The sequence below is a fragment of the Elgaria multicarinata genome, chromosome 9, assembly GCF_023053635.1.
Source record: "Elgaria multicarinata webbii isolate HBS135686 ecotype San Diego chromosome 9, rElgMul1.1.pri, whole genome shotgun sequence".
In the NCBI taxonomy this organism is placed as follows: domain Eukaryota; kingdom Metazoa; phylum Chordata; class Lepidosauria; order Squamata; family Anguidae; genus Elgaria; species Elgaria multicarinata.
In genome coordinates, this window is record NC_086179.1 from 17,765,504 (window position 1) to 17,785,665 (window position 20,162).

The 20,162-nt window shown below is 43.7% G+C and overlaps 1 protein-coding gene across 4 annotated transcripts in view; it reads left to right on the forward strand.

The window, feature by feature from the left end:
- EPS8 (EGFR pathway substrate 8, signaling adaptor) overlaps positions 1–20,162 on the forward strand; it is a 176,353-nt gene that overhangs the window by 104,431 nt on the left and 51,760 nt on the right. For all 4 annotated transcript variants that reach the window (XM_063134846.1, XM_063134849.1, XM_063134848.1 and 1 more), the window contains exons 4-6: positions 8,297–8,364; positions 13,431–13,592; positions 13,852–14,001. In XM_063134846.1, the coding sequence (XP_062990916.1) occupies positions 8,297–8,364; positions 13,431–13,592; positions 13,852–14,001 (380 nt within the window). The remainder of the gene's footprint in view (positions 1–8,296; positions 8,365–13,430; positions 13,593–13,851; positions 14,002–20,162) is intronic.

The window sequence follows — 20,162 nt, forward strand, 5'->3', positions numbered from 1 at the left end:
CATAGGAGAGATAAGGGGGCTTTTAAGATTTGGATTGGGCTCCCTGCACTCACTTCTAGGGTGAGAATGAACCACAGACATGGTTCATGTCTCGCTAGACACAGAGTTAAAGAAATGTCTGTTTCGGCCCTCAGAAAGCAGTTGAGAGCTCACCTGACAGAACATTCTTCCATATAAAACATTCCCTGCAGAAAGAAAAGCAGCAGGTCAGTGAGAAGGCTGAGCTGAACCCTTTTTCCTCATACGTAGATTTTTACATGCAGAGAATGTTCTGTACAAACGAGCATTCAGCAAGATGTGATTTGTCCCTTGCAGTCCAGAGTGGTACACTCCAGGCACGGGTTTAACACGTCAGTGAGAACCAGGCCCTTGAGAAGGGAATGGTAAGTGAGTGGGTGAAAATCTGCAAACAATCTCTATGCTCAAAAAGTCCTGCTAGCTGGTTTCATTACTGCAGCTTTCTCCTCATCCCTCTTTCGCCTTTGGATCAGCAGTTGGAAGGTCAGAATCTCCTTTGAAAAGCTTGACTTGGCCCATGGATGATCAGGTTATTTATCGATTAGATTTGTACCCCGTTTTTATTTGAAAAAGGTCACATGAGGCAGCCAGTGACTGTGCTAGAGAGAACACAGATCTATGCTCCATGAACTATGCATAGTAAACACACTATTTTCCCAATTTTAACCAGTGCAACCAAAGAGAATTATTAAGGGTTCTCAGTCTTTGGGGATTTTTAATAACTTTTTTTCATGCACTGAGGGACATGGTGATGGGACCAGGGTTATTAAATGGATAGATATATAGGCAGACTGACATAAGAAGGGCACTGCTGGATCAGACCAAGGGTCCATCTAGTCCAGCACTCTGTTCACCCAGTGGCCAACCAGCTGTTGACCAGGAACCCACGGTGCAACAGCACCCTTCAACCCATGTTCCCCAGAAACTGGTGTATATAGGCTTACTGTCTCTGATACTGGAGATAGTACAGCCAGGAGGTAGCACGTAGACCACCGTTGCATTATAAATCAACGTGTTTTTCATTCCTTAGAATTGCATTGAGACAGAGATTCTGCAGTGATGTTTATGACTTGCCATTTTTGGGTAAAAGGCAGAAATATTATTGGTGCCTTGAAAGCTCTTGCTGCGATAGTGGTTGAATATTTATTGGATTCTTCCAGTTTAGTCATTAGATTGCCTTTGATCCCAGCCTGCTTTCTGGAATTAATGTAGCTTAAAACGGCTGCTCAGTCGTGGCTCCAGTATATTCAGAATTTAAGAGAAGCTCTGCTGGATCAGAACGAAGGTCCACCTAGCCCAACGCCCTCTCTGCAAAGGGCATGTGGAACCTCCTTTTTCAACGCATATTTGTCTTGGCTTTTAGCACCTCTCTTTGGCAGAAGCTCCCACATCTCCTTCTGTAAATGTCCCTTCTCTGGGCAATTCACTTTCTCCCTCTTGTGTCACCTGACCCTGCTGAGTTAGTAGCTGCAGTTCCATCCTCTGGCCATCCATCGGTCATTGCAGAAAAGAAGAATGAAGCAGTAATGCTCCTGCAAGTCCCAGTGAGCCTCCGTCTCTTCCCATACACCTCAATGCTAACCCATTAGATCCTCCTGACCTGGCCTTGATTATAAATACTTCCATGCCAGGCCTTAGTGTTGATGATAATTATTTAGTATTGATGTTAGAAAGCCAGTTAGCAGAGAAAAACAAAAGGCAGAACAGAATGAGTGTTTACCAGTTCCACATGCTCACAAGTCCAAAAAAGGAAACCACATCCTTCTTTAGCGAATAAAAATAAAATAGCTTTACTCACAATATAATCTTGCATATAATATGCATATTATATTATAATTGCATATAATATGCAGGTACAGCATACCGTTTCAAAGATGTTTGTTTAGCCCATTTGTGCTCTGTAACACTGGTGGGAGCAAGAGAGTAAACACAGCAGTGGAGTAGGTCGACAGGGGATGGAGGAGCAGGACCACTCTGTACAGCACCATGTACATTGATGGTGCTATATAAATAATAATAATAATAATAATAATAATAATAATAATAATAATAATAAGGAAACCACATTGTAGGCTATAGAGACCCCAAGGCTAGCTATGCCCAAATCCCCATGAAGTAACTGCAACACTGCCCCCTTCCTGTAACTTGCAGATGGGGTTGCAATATTCTCAATAGGTCTTTGCTTGAGCAAGAGTTCAGCTTTGAACTCCAACCCTTGTTCTGTGTTTTCTGGCTTGAGTTCCCTCCCCCTCCCCCCTACAGCTCCCACTTCCTCTTCCTTGGACCAGACTATTTATCTTCTGACCTTGGCTCTCCTTGCTAACCGTTGCTGTGTTTGGACTGCAATTGGCTGCAAACTGGGGTCCTGTTTTTCTCATTCTTATCACCCTGATTGCTTTTGCATTTTACTCTTGAAAGTAAATACCAGTCTTGGGACTGGTTCGCCCACTACGATTCTTTCAGTGTACTTCTAAGATATTTAAAGTGTGCACGTAGAAGTATCAAGGCTATGTCAGCAGCAAATATGTCTTTCCTCCTTCTCTGCTTTTGGACAGTGAAAAGTCGCACACAGCTGGGTGATAGGCCAGCAGTTACTAGCAGTTGGAAGAATGTGATGGGATGAAAGTAAATGGAAAGAGCTGCAATGGAAATAGCCTTATTCTCCAACCTGTATTCAGTGGCGTAGTGGAGGCAGGGCTCACAGGGACTCAACCCTGGTAGTCCTTTATTAGCAGGGACTCTGACATCATCTGCCACCCTCCTCCCCCTCTAACCTTAGCTGCAGTCTTCACAGTTGCAGGGAGGAAATGAATTTTCCTTAGAATGATACATCATCCCCTGTTGTAATGCAAAGTATTTTAGGGTATCTTGGTTTTGAAGGGGCAACAAAGTCCCATTCGCTTTACAAAAGACCTGTTCCTGGTGGAGATGAAAAGTGCTAGAATGGCTTTGTTCATATGGATCAACCCAACATGGATTGGGTTTTTCATATGGATCAACAGCAATTTTGGACCCTCCTTGGGGGTGGGGCTATGGTGACAGTCACGATGAGCACCTGCACTTGAAAATTTAACCACTACACCACGGCCTATATTGCATAGGTGCAAGGCGTCATTCAGCCCGAGGGCCGAATTCTATTTCAGAGATCCTCTTGGGGGCCACATTCTAAGGATGGACGGGGCTGAAGCTGACAGGGGCGGGGCCAAAGGCAAAAGGGGGTTGGGCCCCAGAAATACTGATACATTTTAGCCTAAAGCTTTCACTGCCAATAAATAAAGCCTTGGGAGAGTGTGGTATGGTGAAGGTGAATTGCATGTTGGGAGTTGTAGTAGAAGCATGGAAGGGAGCTGGGAGGAAGGGCAAGTGAAGGGAGGATTGCTGAAGGACAGTGGTTGGTAGGAGTTTCAGCTTTCATGTAGGCAGAGAGGAAGGAAGCATTTAAGTAGCTGCCTCTGGTGTCTTGGGATTCTTGGAATACAACAGAGAGGCGGGTCAAGCTTTTAAAATGGGTGGGTGGGGAAAAATCTACACAAAACCCCAGAAGACGACCAGATTATTCATGGGCAGGGGGAAGTGGCTACTAGGGTCTGAAGCATGGCTCTTTGGGGAACCTCAGAGAGCTAGATTGGGACCCTAGGTTGGCCATATTTGAACCCAGGTCTGAGGTTCCACACTCCTCATTTAACGAGAGCTAGAATTTGAGGGCCGTGGGATGGATTGGATCTGCTATCCCAGAACAATGCCAAATGTTGGAAGGAGTAGAAGCAGCCCAAATGCAATTGTCTTTTCTTTTGGCACAGAAAATAAAATAAATAACGTTGTTCCTTATTAAGCATCTATGTTTTTGCAAACCCAGGTTCTGATGTCTGTGATGTGCACAAACTGCCCCGTATTTAAAAAGCTTCTCTCTGTGTGATGCTTTCTATAAGACAATGTTATTTTCCTCTCTTTTCCTTCTTCTTGACTGCCATGCGGCATCCAATTTTTCATTGAAAGCTCTGTCGGTTAGCACTATTGCCCTGTCACCTTCCCGAACGGAAGTAATTAATAGGTGTTGGGTTGATGTAGACTTTGCTCTTCTGCTTTATAATTCCTATATTTTATCAGGAGCAGATGGATTTTATTTCTTCAGATCATCAGCCAAGCAAAAAACCAAGAAAGGTAGCAAATGATAAAAGGGTTGGCTGCTGTGTGCTTGTGTGTGCGTGTGCGCGCGCGAGCATGTTCGAAATGCATATAGATAAGAAAAACGCTGCAAAAGCAAAAAAAAAAATTGTCAATATTTTGAAATGATCAAAGGAATCTTGCAGTGGTTCTTTGGGATAACAAACTAATTAGTATTGGAGCAGATGATTGGGGGTTTCTCCAGTGCAGCCTTGAGTCTGTTCCTCCAGTGGCGTTTGCTTTGTGAACATCATGGTGTTTTGGAATGTTAATGCTTTTTTTATTGCACACGACTCTCTTTCCTCAGTCAAATTGCATAAAGGAGTTGTGTTGTCTCTGTTCTCCCTTCATCCCATTCCCAGCCTCTAAGAATGATGGACATTATTTTAGCTAACAGCAAATTTACTATGACAGTGAAGACATTTCTATGCCTCCCAGTTTTATTTTCTGTAACCCATAATTCCCAACTTAGGATAAATTATGGTATTTAGAGAGAGCCAGCCCAAGATATTTTGCTGCCTGAGGCAGATGAACACGTGGTGCCTCCCCCACCCCCAACTAAAGGTGCCTAGTACCCAAGACTGGTCAGGTTATGGCAGAAAATCCCACAAGGACCTCTTCCTCTGTATTTTTACTATACAAACACAGTGATAGTAAGTTCAAGAGCAACAATTTGCTGCCCCTTCATGAAACTCAAAACCAGCTGCCTGAAGTGGCTCTCCCAATCTGCTTAATGGCAGGGCCGTCCCTGTCTTTACAGCAGGCTCCATGAAGTGGAGCTATTATCCTGGTTAATTTAGCACTGTTCCCCAGTAATAGTTTCCCAGGTGAATTGCTGTGGACCCTAAGTGAATGGATCCATGGCAAAACCCATAATATCTACTCCTCCCTGGAATAGATATTACGATAAGCAGTGCATAAATGCTTTAAATGAAGGCTTACAGCAATCTACTGCACTATTCTAAGGGTTATTACAATCTACAGCACAAATGATTTCACATCATGCATTTTATATTGCTAAACTTTGCACTCTAATTCTAGCACACCTGAAGAAGTGTGTATGAGGTGCTGGGATTGTCCACTCGTCTACTTAAACAAGGTTAACTTTCACCCATGGAAGCCTCGGGGAGACCCCTAGTTTCATTGTCACTATTTGTAGAATCACTTGCAACTACTCATTAGTGCCATTCCAGCTTGAGGCAGGGTTTTTTTAAAGCAAATTTTCCAGCTGCACAAATGCCCTGTCAGACACCACCACCTGCCCAAGCCAAACACATTATTTTTCTTTCATGACTGGACGGATTATCGCCAACGCTAGCAGCACCTTAAACTTAAAGACAGATCGACAGGGCCATACGGATACCCAGGAAGGACGGCAGACCAAGAGAAGTACATCACTGGTTGTCACCTACAGCCCCCAATTGAAACCACTGCAACAGGTCATCAGTGAACTCCAACCCATCATCAGCACAAACACTTGTCTCACACGAGCCTTGGGAGGCAGACCAGTCCTGGCCTACAGACCACCTCCCAACCTGAAGCAGATGCTAAACAGCAATAGTTCACAGGACAGAGACTCAGACAGAGGGACCAGACCATGCAATAGACCCAAGTGCCAACTCTGCCCCCACATCTATTCAGGCAACACTGTCACAGGACCCAACAACATCAGTCACACCATCAAGGCTTCTTTCACCTGCATCCTTATATAATTTGTGTTACATGCCGTCCCTGACTTTGTCTATTGTTAAGTTCTTAAACACATACACATAACATATGTCTTATTTTTTTCACCACTTTTTTCAACTGCACATTATCAGATTTCCAACTGCACATTTTTTCTCCAACTGCACACTAAAAAGAAACCTGGTTTGAGGCTTACTTGTTTTCAGAAGTACTGTTGCGGCCACTGAGAGATCCCTATCCCTTGTCCCTACCAACAGTTCTTCCACCAGAAGTGGGACTTCAGGAATTTCCAGATGAGGCTTTAAGCACATAAGAGCCCTGCTGGATCAGACCAAGGGCCCACCTAGTCCAGCTCTCTGTTCACACAGTGGCCAACCAGCAGTTGACCAGGGACCCACATGCTTTTATTGGGCAATTGTCCTGCTTCATTCATAGAATTTTACCCGGGGGTTCAAACAACTACATCTGGCACTTATAACCCTCCTGCGTTTTCCATCTTTCTGTCCTTCCACCAAAAATTCTGTTAAGGAGGAAAAGTCGGACTGGCTGCAGAAGGTATCTTAATTGGTAGCTGTAGGAAGCAACCATAGAGAAATGCTTCACAGCTAACCCTATTCAGAATTGTTTTGTATTAAGCCAAGACAGTTGATTTTTCTTCATGGATGATGAAAAGAAATACAATATATTAGTGAGGAACAAAAAGAACATGCCTTCAATAGGATGCTTTTGCATTTGCAGCATTATGTGTGGTACTCAAAAGAACAGTAGAGGCATCTCTAGAAGGTGTTTTTTTGGTTGTGGCCTCCTTCTGTTCAGTTCTGATTTTTCTTCTCAAGTTCTGTTTTTCTTCTCAAGCTGTGTTTTTTTAACTGCTGTTTGTTTGTTTGTTTTGAGCGCTGGAAAAAACAGTGGCCTGTGCAACCTTCCAGAGTGAAATTGAAACCGTTTCAGAACCAGGTGGCCTCGGAAAGCTTGTCTCAGCTACCGTTAATTAATTAATTAATTAATTTCATTGGATTTGCACTCCGCCTTTCTACCAAGACAAAATGGCACTCAGGGCAACTTACAATCTGAAATTAATGTTGGCTAAAACAATGATAAAACAAAAGCATTAGAACTCAAAAACATAATGACAAAATTTGGGGCAGGCGGGTTGTTCAGGAATCCACTTGGGGCTACTTTACACTAAACAGTCCAAAGAATGGTCTGAAGCAACACGATGCAGTTCTACTGCTAAAGCTAAGCCTCCCTCTGTAAGCAGCCACCATGGTTGAACACCTGGGCTGAGTTCAGACGACACGCTAATCAACTGCCGGGGAGTGGGGTGGGGGCTAATAGGAACAGAATGGGAAACAACCATTGATTAGCGTGTCGTCCGAACTCAGCCCTGGAAACCTTAAGCTCTGGACAAAGGATGAGCCAAGAGTTTAGGGGTAACGACTTGGCTTACCAATGGTTTAGGGGGGTAACAAATTGGTTTACCAATCATTACTCTCCCCAGGGAGCAATGAGTAGTCTTTTGTGTGCTTTGTAGTAGTGGTAAAACAGGGGTGCAGAACCTTTCTTTCAGGCCAAGGGCTGAATTCAGTTTCAGAGAAGCACTCGGAAATGATGTTTCAGTGATGGATGGGATTGAAAAGAAATGGGGCGGGACTAAAAAGTACCAGCAGGTTTTAGCTGAAAGCTCTTACTGGTAGTAACTCAGCCTTCAGAGGGGCATTTCAATTTTTTTGGAGGGGGAAAGGCTGCACAAAAGGCAGAAAACCACCAAGTGATCCGTGGGCAGAGGCATGAGTGTGGAGCCAGTTGAAAGGGCGTGGCTTCTCTGGGATGCCCAAGAAGGCCAACTTGGCCGGATTTGGTGCCCGGACCTGAGATCCTGCTCCCCCTTCCAAACCATGACTTGGAGAATTGTCTGAACCGAGCTGAAACGATCCTACCTATTGTTTCCATATTTAAAATATCGGCACAACATTTTCATTCGCCTTTGGGGTTTGCAGTGAATTTTCACTTCCTCCCACTTCTCTGTAGTAAAGGCAATTCAGGGCACAATCCTAGTCATGTTTAGACAGAAAAAAAAGTCCTGCAAACCCCAGCATTCCCCAGCCATCTTGTCTGGCTAGGGAATGCTGGGAGATGTAGGACTTCCCCCCCTCCCTGTCTAAAGATGCATAGGATCGCACCCTAAAATGCTTTTAGTTAAGTATCACATCAAAATGAAACACGGGCGTGTCTCTTAACATGTCTCATTGCAATGCTCCTTCTCCTTCAATGTCTTATTTACTCATTGCATGTAAACAAAGCAGACTGAGACATATTGCAAGGGTGGAAAAGCTCAGGATTAATGGCAGTATCAAGGGACCCTGTTCAAATCATAATTTGGAATATGAAAGCAAGACAGTAAATCTTCCTTCTTTTTAAAAATCAGAGCAGAGGAAGAATTATGCACGCGACAGTGTCAGCAGCATATCTGAGACATCACAGTACCATGTGGAGGTAAGAAATCTGTTCATTTGTTTACATCCTTCTATTTTCCATATTTGCTATGAAATGTTCACTTGCAGTGGGTGGTGGGGATTATTTTCCGGCACACTGTACAAGCTGGAGGTTAAACATCAAGTCTTAAGCTGCATTTTTAATTCGCTCTTCATCTAAAAAAGGTTCTTTGAGCAACATACCAAGATTAATAAGGTAATCCCTGCCCTCTAGGTTAACTTTCTGAAAAACATGACACAAAAAGAAAAAGGATTGGGAGGGAGGATGAAAAACCAAACTCAGGCACTAATTCTAAAGTTGCTCCTGGACAATGAATGGTGGACACAGGGCAGAGAGTGCAGCCTCTCTGTGGCTCCTGGTGCTCTGGCTGATTACAGTTTTCTGTCATAAATAGAGACAGTGCAGTGTAGTGGGTAGTTTGTTGGACTTGGACTGAGTAACGTTCAATTCCTTGCGCAGTCACAATCTAACAATGCGTTGCAAGGATAAAATGGGTGGGAAGAATCCTGTTCCCCAACCTGAGCTCCTAGGAAGAAGGGCAGGATAAAAATGTAATGAATAAAAGTTTATTTATTATTGCATTATATCCTCCAAGGAACTCAAGGAGGCGTACATAATCCTCCTCCTTCTCTCCATTTTATCCTCACAATGACAACCCTGTGAGGTAGGTTGGACTGAGAGTCTGTGACTGGCCCAAAGTCGCCCAGTAGGTTTCCATGGCCCAGTGGGGACTAGAACTCAGGTATCCCGACTCCCAGTCCAAGACTTTAGCCACTGCACCACATTGGGGTTTGTATTTTACTGATATTAGTTTCGTTTTATTAATTTCTAGCATAGATATGTTTCAGAGAGAGAGAGAGAGAGAGAGAAAGAGAGAGAGAGGCTGGCAAGAAAAGTGAATAATAACAGCCTATTAGTCACAGTAATAGTATTAAAAAAATTAAGCTGTATACCAGCCTTCCCCAACATGGCACCTGCCAGATGACTTGGATTGAAACTCCCATCAGCCCCCACAAAGATGGCTAAATAGGTGTGATGGGAGTTGTAGTCCAAAACATCTAGAGAGCTCTAGATTGGGGAAGGCTGGTGTACACAGAGACCTTGTAGAACACCTACTTTTACATCAACCCCCTCATTAGCTTTGCTCCTGATGCCACCTCTGTTAGCAGTTAGGGTGAGATGATGTGCAACAGGGCCTTTTTTGTGGTGGTGCCATGGTTATCAAACTCGCTCCTACAGAAAACCTCCCAGTCCAGTGTTCGGGGACTTAAAGGGAAAGGGAAAACAGTGATCCTGCCCCACTAGGCATAGGTTGACATGCAGTGTAATTCTATACATGTTTTCTCAGAAATTAGTCCCACTGAGTTCAGTGGAACTTATTCCCAGGTAAACGTGCATAGGATTGCACCCTTAATTGTTTTCTGTTGCTATATTACTGCTGATTACTTCGGTTTAAGAATTGCTTGAAGTGTGTCCAATTTTGTGTAACCCATTGCAGCTCATTTTTAAGAAGGAAGATGTGATACAGATTTTAAGAATGTCCTCATTCCCCCCCCCCCATTTATAGCTTTCCCCAAATACAAATGCCTTACGTAAACACGTTGCACTCCGGGTCAGCATTCAGTAGCAATCTTGATATTATTATTATTATTTACTTGACAGTTTTTGTGAAAGGAGTGAGGAATAGGTTGGGCTGAAAGCTAACTGGCTCCATTCAAAACGATTTCTGAGGGGGGAAATAGACTTGCTGCATTTAGCACCTGTTATGTCAACCTTTAAAATAAAGTTGAGGCAGGTTAGAAGGTAGGTGGGTGGGTTGGTGGGTGAGTGGGGGAAACATCTCTCTTCACTTATTAGCTCTCCATGCAATCACAGAGCTAGAGTTTCCAAAGCATTTTTAATAGGGCTATCATGCTATTAAAACAGCCTTAGGGTTTGTTTGTACAGTTACCAGTTCCAAGATAACCCCTTAACTTGCTTAACCTTCTGACGTGTTCCCATGGTCAAGGAATTAAGTGGAGGCTAAAGTGTGAGTGGAAAGCAAAGCAAAGATGCAATGGAAAACTAATTCGGTGCTTTGAGGTTTGTCCGTGTTTCGGCTTGCCTTGGGATAAGTGGTTGAGCAAATAGTAAATGAGGCCCTTTTTAAAAATGCTGGTTTCCACACTCTACAAATTAAACATGAGTGACTTTCCAGGTGCAATTCAAAGATCTGCTTTTTATTTTATTTATTTATTTTATTTATTTATTTATTACTTTTTTATACCGCCCAATAGCCGAAGCTCTCTGGGCGGTTCATAAAAATTAAAACCATAATAAAACAACCAACATGTTTGTTTGTTTGTTTATTTATTTATTTATTTTATTTATTTTAGATTATTTTTATCCCGCACCTCAGCCAAAAGGCTCTCAGAGCGGCTTACAATTTATCAATAAAGAAGACAGTCCCTACCCTCAGGCTTACATTCTAAAAAAGACATGACACACAAGGAAAAGGGGATGGGTAGGGAAGATGGAGAAAATAAAAAGAAATTAAGGAGACTGTTTAGGCTGGTGGGAAGGCCTTGCTCCGTCCTCTCATCTCCCAATGGAGGGGCAAACCAACAGCTCCTTCTTCTTCCCCACAGGATGAAGATGTTAGCCCTGTGGGAGGGGTTTCCAACTGAAGCAGGCTCTGATGGTCCCTGCCTGCCCCAGCCCCCCCAGATACAAAATACAAATACAAAATACAGTATAAAAAGCACAACCAGGATAAACACACGCAGCAAAATTGACCCTGAACAGCCTGTGGCCTGGCTCTTTGAAGGAACCACGCTACCTCCACTTTTCCTGTCTGGCTTTCTGCTTAAACCTTAGAAGAACCCCTGTTGATGGCATTTCCACGCCCTGAGAAATGATATGTAGAGATCAGGGGTTGGATCCAAACATAATCTTATTCCAAGTCAATGCAATGTTAGTCAATGGGGCTTACGTTAGTCACTGTTATTATTAGTACTATTAGGGCACAACCTGTCAGGGTTGTATGTTTAGACAGAAAAAAAGTCCTACAACTCCTATCATTCCCCAGCTAGTATAGCATAGCTGGCTGGGGAATGCAGGGTGTTGTAGAACATTTTTGGTCTAAATATGCATAGCACCATGTACATTGATGGTGCTATATAAATAAATAAATAAATAATAATAATAATAAGATTGTGCCCCTAAGCATGACCCAGTCTAGATCTGACCTCAGTAGGGGTGCATGAGAACTTCATTTCAGTTCATTTTTGATCAGAATTTCCCTAGTTCACATTGCCTGGAATCGAATGTGAACCCAAGCACAGCTTGCGGCCGACATCTGTATATTTCCGTACTTGCTATGCAATTCACAGAACAAACAGGAAAGTGTCTGGAAAAGGCACCTGAAAAGAAATGTGTACTGTTGAAAAAAGCACACAAACATGCTTTAATCGATGGGGGGAAAATGTGTACATTTCACAATTGATGCATATGGGGAAAGTACACATGGAATTTCTGGCAACGCCCCCTTCCCTGAAGCTCGCAATCTGATATGGATATGAATCAGAGGGAGCTTCAAGGTGGGATTTGGAGAACCAGGACAAGCTCAGGTTTGGTTGGTTCAGGCCTCCCTAAACTCCAGGTCCAGTGCCTTGTCTGTTGTGGCTCCATTCTTACGGAATTTACTCCTAGAGAGGCTTGGCTTGCTTGCTTAATTTTAGGAGACTGGATAAGTCTCAGAGGGGCTTCTGTGAATTTATAGCACAATCGTATAAATATCCACTCAAAAGCCAGTCTGATTGAGTTCAGTGGGGCTTTACTGCCAGGTAAATGGATAGAATTGCAGCCGTAATCATTGATCATACTTTGAAACTGATTTAGTGGCTGGGTTCTCACACAATCAGCAAGGGAAACAATGCAGTAAGAGCTTGTTTCTCCTGCCTGCCCCCCACGTGCTGCTACCTATGCCACGTCGTGGGTTGCCCTGTTGTCTGAACCTGGTACATGGTGCAGTGGGGATATCTTCTGAACCACTCCACAACCCCTATAGCAAGCCATGGGTTGTGGGGTGGGTTAGAAGCTACCCCTGCTGGACCACATGCTGGGTTCAGACGACATGACAAGCCGTTATGCAGCAAGGGCAATTAGGTAAATGCAAGTTATGTGAGGGGGGAAATAACCCATACAAGTATGGGTGGGTTCTCGACATGAACCTACCCATACACTGCGCTCAACATCTAAGGTCCTCCTCCGAGTGCCTACTCCGAGGGAAGGTTGGAGGATGGCAACAAGGGAGAGGGCCTTTTCAGTGGTGGCCCCCCAATTATGGAATGATCTCCTCGATGAGGCTCACCTGCTGCCAACACTTTTATCTTTTCGGCGCCAGGTCAAGACTCTTCTCTTCTTCCAGGCATTTAACAGCATTTAACAATGCTAAGTTTGTTTGTTTTTAACGGACCCCAGAACTGTCATTTTTAAATGGATACCGTTGTTTTTATACAGTTGTTTTTATGTTTTTGATGGTTTAAAATTTTGTAAACTTTTTTAATGTTCACTGTTTTTGACTTTTGTAAACCTCCCAGAGAGCTTTGGCTGTGGGGCGGTATATAAATGTAATAAATAAATACTGCATTGTTCCCCCTGCGATCATACAAACATGGTCATTTTGGCTCTAGTATTGCTTTTTGTTGCCTCAATTGCTCAGAGATATACAAAACAAAACATTATTTAATTTTAATTTGTATTTACTGTGTAGTTTTCTGCATATATATAACTGCCACCAGAGTTTGGTATTAGGCAGAGAGAGACTGAGATAATTTAAATCAATAGTAAGACTTCTTATTATTATCATTATTATTATTATTATTATTATTATTATTATTATTATTATTATTTATTTATTTATTTATTTACTTTGCATCAGTAAGCCACTCTTTTGCTGAGAAGTAGATTTTTTAAAAAAGTCACCCCTCCAATAAAAAAAACCCCAAGTAAATACTGTCCTGCCTCCTTTCCAAAACAACGTCTCTTTAATCTCTTTTCTCTGCCTCAAACCTGTTGTCCATCAGCACTTGACGACTTTTGTTTTGGATCGGAAAGAGGCCATGATCACGGTGGATGATGGAATACGGAAGCTGAAGCTGTTGGCCGCCAAAGGCAAGGTGTGGACCCAAGATATGATTCTCCAGGTGGATGACAAAGCCGTCAGTCTGGTGGATTTAGAATCAAAGGTAAAAGCTCGTTAAAGTGGCATTTTGATTTGCAAAGTTGCGGGGAAGAGAGAAATTGTCTCGAGGGCAGGGAGGGAAATCATTTTCAGGGTTTTATGTCGTTCTTTATCACTGCTTTATCGTTTGCACTGTGTGAATAATCGTATATAAGCCTCACAGAGCATCAGTGCTTTGGGGCTTTGATTTAGTGGCTTTAAACCAGTAATTTGAAGGGTTTTCTTCTCTCTCTCTCCCTCCCACCCCTGAATCTCTCTTGCAGAATGAACTAGAGAACTTCCCCCTGAGCACAATTCAGCATTGCCAAGCCGTGTTGAACTCCTGCAACTATGACTCCATCCTTGCCTTAGTGTGCAAAGAGCCATCCCAAAGCAAAGCAGACCTCCATCTTTTCCAGTGTGATGAGATTAAGGTAAGGCAAAATACAAACATCAATTGCCTAGGGCAGGTGCATTGGACATCAGGCCTGTGAGTCAAATCCAGCCCACTTCCGGGGTTGCCCTAATGGCCACACAGCTTTCCACTGACTACCAATTGCTGCGTAGTTTCCTGGGTTTTGCGTGATGTGTATCCCAACCTATAAGGTTAAAATGGCTCTCCAAAGGCTTAGTTACTGGCAGAGAGCCAGTGTGGTGTAGTGGTTAGAGTGTTTGACTGAGAGTCAGGAGATCCAGGCTCTAATCCACACTCAGCCATGGAAGCTCACTGGGTGACCTTGGGCCAGTCACAGACTCTCAGCCCAACCTACCTCACAGGGTTGTTGTTGTGAGGATTCACTGAAGGAACAGCACCAAAGTCCAAGAGAGCTACTGCAGCAGCTTCCATCTCATCTTAAGGACTCAAACACTTGTTTAAAATAAATGGCCTGAACTATGGAGAAATGTTATCATCTTTATATATTCTTCGATGTCTCATCTTCTACATAATTAGAAGTTTGTCCTGATTATTCAGATTGTTCCTAATGAAGCCCATAATTTGAAATTTGATGGGAAGGTATATTGAAGTTTCTTTCCAAATACATAAAATACATTTTGAGAGCCAATGTGGTGTAGTGGCTAGAGTGTTGGTCCGGGAGTCGAGAGATCCGGGTTCTAGTCCCCACTCAGCCATGGAAGCTCAACTCCCAGGTTGGGCTTGGAGTCTGTGACTTTGGGCCAGTCACAGACTCTCAGCCCAACCTACCTCACAGGGTTGTTGTTCTGAGGATAAAATGAGGAGGAGGAGGATTATGTACACTGCCTTGGGTTTCTTGGAGGAAAAAAAGGCAGAATAATAATAATAATAATAATAATAATAATAATAATAATAATAGCTTTAAGCTAAAATATTCTAGTATTTTTGGTATGTTGTTCTCAGCCCCTTTTGCTCCTGAGAGCTTCTCCAAAATTGGAATTTCACCCATGCACTGAAAAAGGTTCAATGCTCCTGGCTTAGGGCTTGAACACATTTTATCTTTACTTTGCCCTCTTGTTTGTTTTACTTTGTAGCCATAGGCAATTCGTGTTTATTTTTCCAAATGTCTGCATCATTTGTGCACGTCTTTGAGATGTCCGTGTTCTTCTCCCATGGATTAAAGCATACTTGTGTGCATTTCTTTCAAAAGCACGCACATTTTTCATGCACATTTTTCCAAACGCGAATCATGTTACAATCTCTGAAAGTTATAGATTTTGACCAGAGATTGCATCTGAGTCGGCGTTCAGTCTGGAAGGTGCCAAATTAGGTAAAGCCTGATAACTGAAACAAATTTGCCATACTTTCCTGATTAAAGCCTGGAGGCTCCACTCTAGTTCTTGGCCTGATAATGTTTTATCAGACCTAGATGATTATGTTTTAACTGGGCCAGAGTGTGAATTTGATCCTTCAACTGTAAAGCTCAATTTTCACCCGCTCTAGTATGCGAAAAGAGCTCAGCCCAAACCACTGCCCTCAGGACTGTCATGTAAGTTTCCAGGCTAGGCTTTTATGTAATGCTGAATAAATTGGAAGGATATAAGAGGTGGCCTTTTGCTTCCTTCTGAATAAGATGCTTCTCTAAATAAGATGCTGAATAAGATGCTCCTCTAAAATTCTAAAGGAAGAAGTATTATTTAGAATCATAGAATCATAGAATAGTAGAGTTGGAAGGGGCCTATAAGGCCATCGAGACCAACCCCTGCTCAGTGCAGGAATCCACCTTAAAGCATCCCTGACAGATGGTTGTCCAGCCTCTTGAAGGCCTCTACTGTGGGAGAGCCCACGACCTCCCTAGGTAACTGGTTCCATTGACGTACTGCTCTAACAGTCAGGAAGTTTTTCCTGAAGTCCAGTCCTCTGTGTGACAACCTTTTAAGTATTTGAAGAGTGCTATTATCTCTCCCCTCAATCTTCTCTTATCCAGGCTAAACGTGCCCAGTACTTTCAGTCTGTCTTCATAGGGCTTTGTTTCCAGGCCCCTGTTCATCCTGGTTGCCCTCCTCTGAACACACTTCAGCTTGTCTGCATCCTTCTTGAAGTGTGGTGCCCAGAACTGGATGCAATACTTTACAACACCAAGAATTCCAGTTGTGTAGCCTTGTGTGACTGATTTGCAATTTACATCTTATGAGAAATGCTGACAATCCCACATAAATTTCATGAACGTGCCCCAAAATTTGGAGGTGAAGTGGTGAAACTTGAATGCCACCTATGTTTGCTTGTCTGCATCCACCAGTGGCTGTCTGCATTCATGAGTGTGCCTCTGAGCTGTTGGACATTCACAATCTGTCTGGAAATGCCAACATTCATCAGATCTGGGGCATTCACTGCGATAGAGGGAAAATGCATGATTTCTGCCTTCAGGTCTTAGTAAGCAAATTAATTGGAGTTCATTTTCTTCTCCAGTAACATCAGCCGCTTTTATTATATCATCTCTTTTGTGCATCACACTGAACAATCTGTTGCAAAATGAAACCGTTGGAACTCTTCCAGCGATAGTAACAGCAAAACGTCTGGTTGACCCATGTGACTGCCTAACAGAATCTGTTTTCCCAGGACAATGGAAGGGGAGGCCAAGAATATGTCAGAGTTACGATATGTTAGGAGATCATAATCTGAGTGTAAGCAGGCAACTTCCACATTATCCTCTACAGCCATTGCACTTGTATAAATGTGTTGGTTGCCTGAATTTTATTTTATTTATGCACCCAAGAGTAGCCTTCCTTGTTCAGCATTCTTTTTATTTCAATGGCCAATCAGTTACCTCTCACCAGCGTGGCAGTAAGCTGAGGCCTTCTACAGTAGTTTGCTCCCCACATCTGATATTTAAGGGCATACTACCAGGCCTGGCCCAACCCAAGTTGCCGCCTCAAGCGAGCCACCCCCACCCCCATTTCTTCACCCCGTGTCTCCCCCATCCCTGCTCTCACATGGTGACAGCAGCACTGGCTCTCAGCTTCTCCCTCGCGCGCCATGGTGGGCTCTTCTGGCTTGCAGCTCCCTGCTCTTGTGGGGTGGCAGCTCCCCGTCCCTTCATCAGCTGACTGGGAGACTCTGCCAAACTAATGTAAGAGGTCTCACGATGTTTTGGCCAAGTCTCCCAGCAGGAGTCCCGCAGCCAGGGCAGAAAGTGGGAGCCGCCAGCCAGGGGAGGGAGGAGGAGCTGCTGCCACTGGGCGGCCGCAAGCTGTTGGCTGGCTGGCCGAGCAAGTAGGCAACTAGGGAGGACGGCAGTGATGGGAGGAAGAGAGTGGCCAGCCAAGCAGCGGCAGGCCCTTTGGTTGGGGAGGGCAGAACAATTTGCCGCCCTTCCAGACCACACCGCCTGCTTCTCCCACTTCCTGCTGCTTAATTGTAGGGCTGTCTCTGCATACTGCCTCTGAACATGGTGGTAACATTTAGCTGTCGTGCCCAAGAACTGTTGTTAGACTTGTCCTCCGTGCATTTGCATATGCTTTTTAACAGCTGGCTTTAGCTGGTGGTCATCAGTGTTATAGCGGAGCCAGGGTTTGCAGGGTCGAAACACCAGGACTTTTTGAATAGCAGGGATGCTGACATCATCTGCCACCCCACTCAGGCTTCCCTGTTCCCTCTGAGCTTAGCTTCGATCCAGGACTTTCCCAGCAACAATGTATTGTTGTGAGCTATCCATGTTGTAATGCAAAATAATTGCGGGGTGGCTTGGTCTTCAATGGGCAATGAAGACCCCGTTACGTTTACACACAATCTGCTCCCGGTGGAGATGAAAACTGGTAGAACAGGTTAGCTGATACGGATCAACATGGCTGCCTGCATTTTCGTACTCTACTTGGGGACATGGCTTTGGGCGCTGTCATAATGAGCATCTGCACTTCAAAATGTACTGCTACACCACTGGTGGCCATCATCAGCTTTCATGAGAGAGAAATCGAGATCAGGATTTTTAAGGAAATGAAATGCAATCTAATTCCAAGCGTGATTTCTCATTTGATGATTCACAGATGAAATGAGTCTGTTGACAAATGGTGGAGTCAGAAGTGGTGTTCATCTGTGTTAGGCCATGTACATGCTGTAGTCAACAAATGCCAAATAGGCATGTGTGAATGAGCCCCAAGTTGTCTCAGGATTCTGAGCTTTTAGTCTAATAACATGTATCTAGCAGCCCACCCAAAGGTGTGTCAAGACATGAGGTGGTGGGTTCTAACCAACGGACACAGATAAATGTATTGTAGGCACTGGCTCTTCCTGATTGGCTGAATGGTTGTTCAGTAGCCATCCTGCATGTGACCAAATGAAATTAGTTGGTCTAAATACTTGGGCGTCGTACCTGCTGCTTGCCTGCAGGAAGAAATTAAATAGCAACTTACAACATCAGTGGGTAATAAAATAAAAATGCATGCAATGCTTTCCTCCAAGGTCATTAATTTCAAAGCACTTTTCAAGGAGGTGAAAAGCGGTGGAGGTAAATTAGAATGTGAATGCTCTACGGACCAATGTTTTGATTTAAATTTTGAAATGGGTTTTGCACATCACATTCTGTGTTTGGTGAAGATGGGAGTGAGCCTCAGTCTTGTCTGCGCACACTTCCCCAATTCATGTAGATTGAATATGTAGTGTGAACCAAGGCCTGTGTGTTGTCTACAAGTACACCTGATTCAAGCAATTTGTCTACTGCAAAAAGTGGGTTGGGTGGACAAATCACATAGAGCTCGGTTCACACTAAGGCTGCATTCAGATATAATGACAATCCATAATTTGTCATTACGAGAACACGTAGCGGTGAGCCTCTGACTCACCTCTTCCCCGTTGTGCATTAGAGGATGAGATCGCTAGTGTTCGCATGTAGTTTTTGGCAAACAATTGCTTGCTCTTTTGTCTGAACGTGGCAGATGATGGTTTGTGCAAACCATCCTTTGCTCTCCAATTAAGTTCCTAAACCATGATTTGTCATTATGTCTGAATTGAGCTTTGTATGTGGGCCATGTGCACTGACTCAAACACATACACACACCCAAGGTTCATTTGTATTTCATCACGTTGAACAACAACAACAACAACAACAACAATAATAAATTTATTTATTTCTTACCCGCCTCTCCCTTTGGATTGAGGCGGGGAACAACATTAGTAAAGGAATCAACACATCTTAAAAATTCTTGATTTTACATTGATCTGGGTAGGCCTGCCAGAAAAGGCTAGTCTTCAAAGCTGCCTTAAAATCACAGAGAGAGTTAATTTTATGAATCTCCTCCGGCAGGCCGTTCCACAATCCGGGGGCGACAGATGAAAAGGTCCTCTGGGAAACTGATGTCAGCCTAGTTTTGGCTGACTGAAGTAAGTTCTCCCCAGAGGACCTGAGTGTGCGGGGCGGACTGTATGGGAGAAGGTGATCCCACGGGTAACCTGGACCCAAACCATGTAGGGCTTTAAAGGTAATGACTGATACTTTGTACTTTGCCAGGAAACTAATTGGCAGCCAGTGGCGTGATTTTAATATTGGGGTAATATGCTCACCCCCTAGATGTACTGGTGACTAACCTGGCTGCCATATTTTGAATTAGTTGAAGTTTCTGAACTAGGTACAATGGTAGCCCTATGTACAGCGCATTGCAGAAGTCAGGCCTTGAGGTTACATGACAGGCCCATGTACGGACTGGACGTTTGACATGCCCATATCTGAAAATCACCTCAACCTGCTTGCAGCAGCAGCATTTAGAAATTATTTCCCCACTACTGGGAATTTACCCCTATGAATAGTTTTCCTGTAAGCTGTTTAACAACGTAGCCCAGTGGTTTCCAAATTATGTTCTGGGAACTTTGCTTTGGAAGCTTATCGGAGGCTTCTCAGTGTGAAGTTTGGTCATGGCAGATAATTGCTACCACTGATCTGCTCTAACGTATAGCTGCAGGGGAGGGTCAGATGCATGCCATAATGTGGTCATGTGTCGTTCATATGGGACAGCAGTGAGGCCAAACAGGCTTGCTCCGAAACCAAATGTCCACCCTTGAGCATGCTCAGGAATGCAGAGGGGTCCCATGGCAGTAGTTCAGGAGTTCCTGAGCAGACCAGCTGATGCAAAATTGTTCCCTGAAATTGGAAACTTTGAAAATCATGGATACAGCCTATTAATGGGAGAA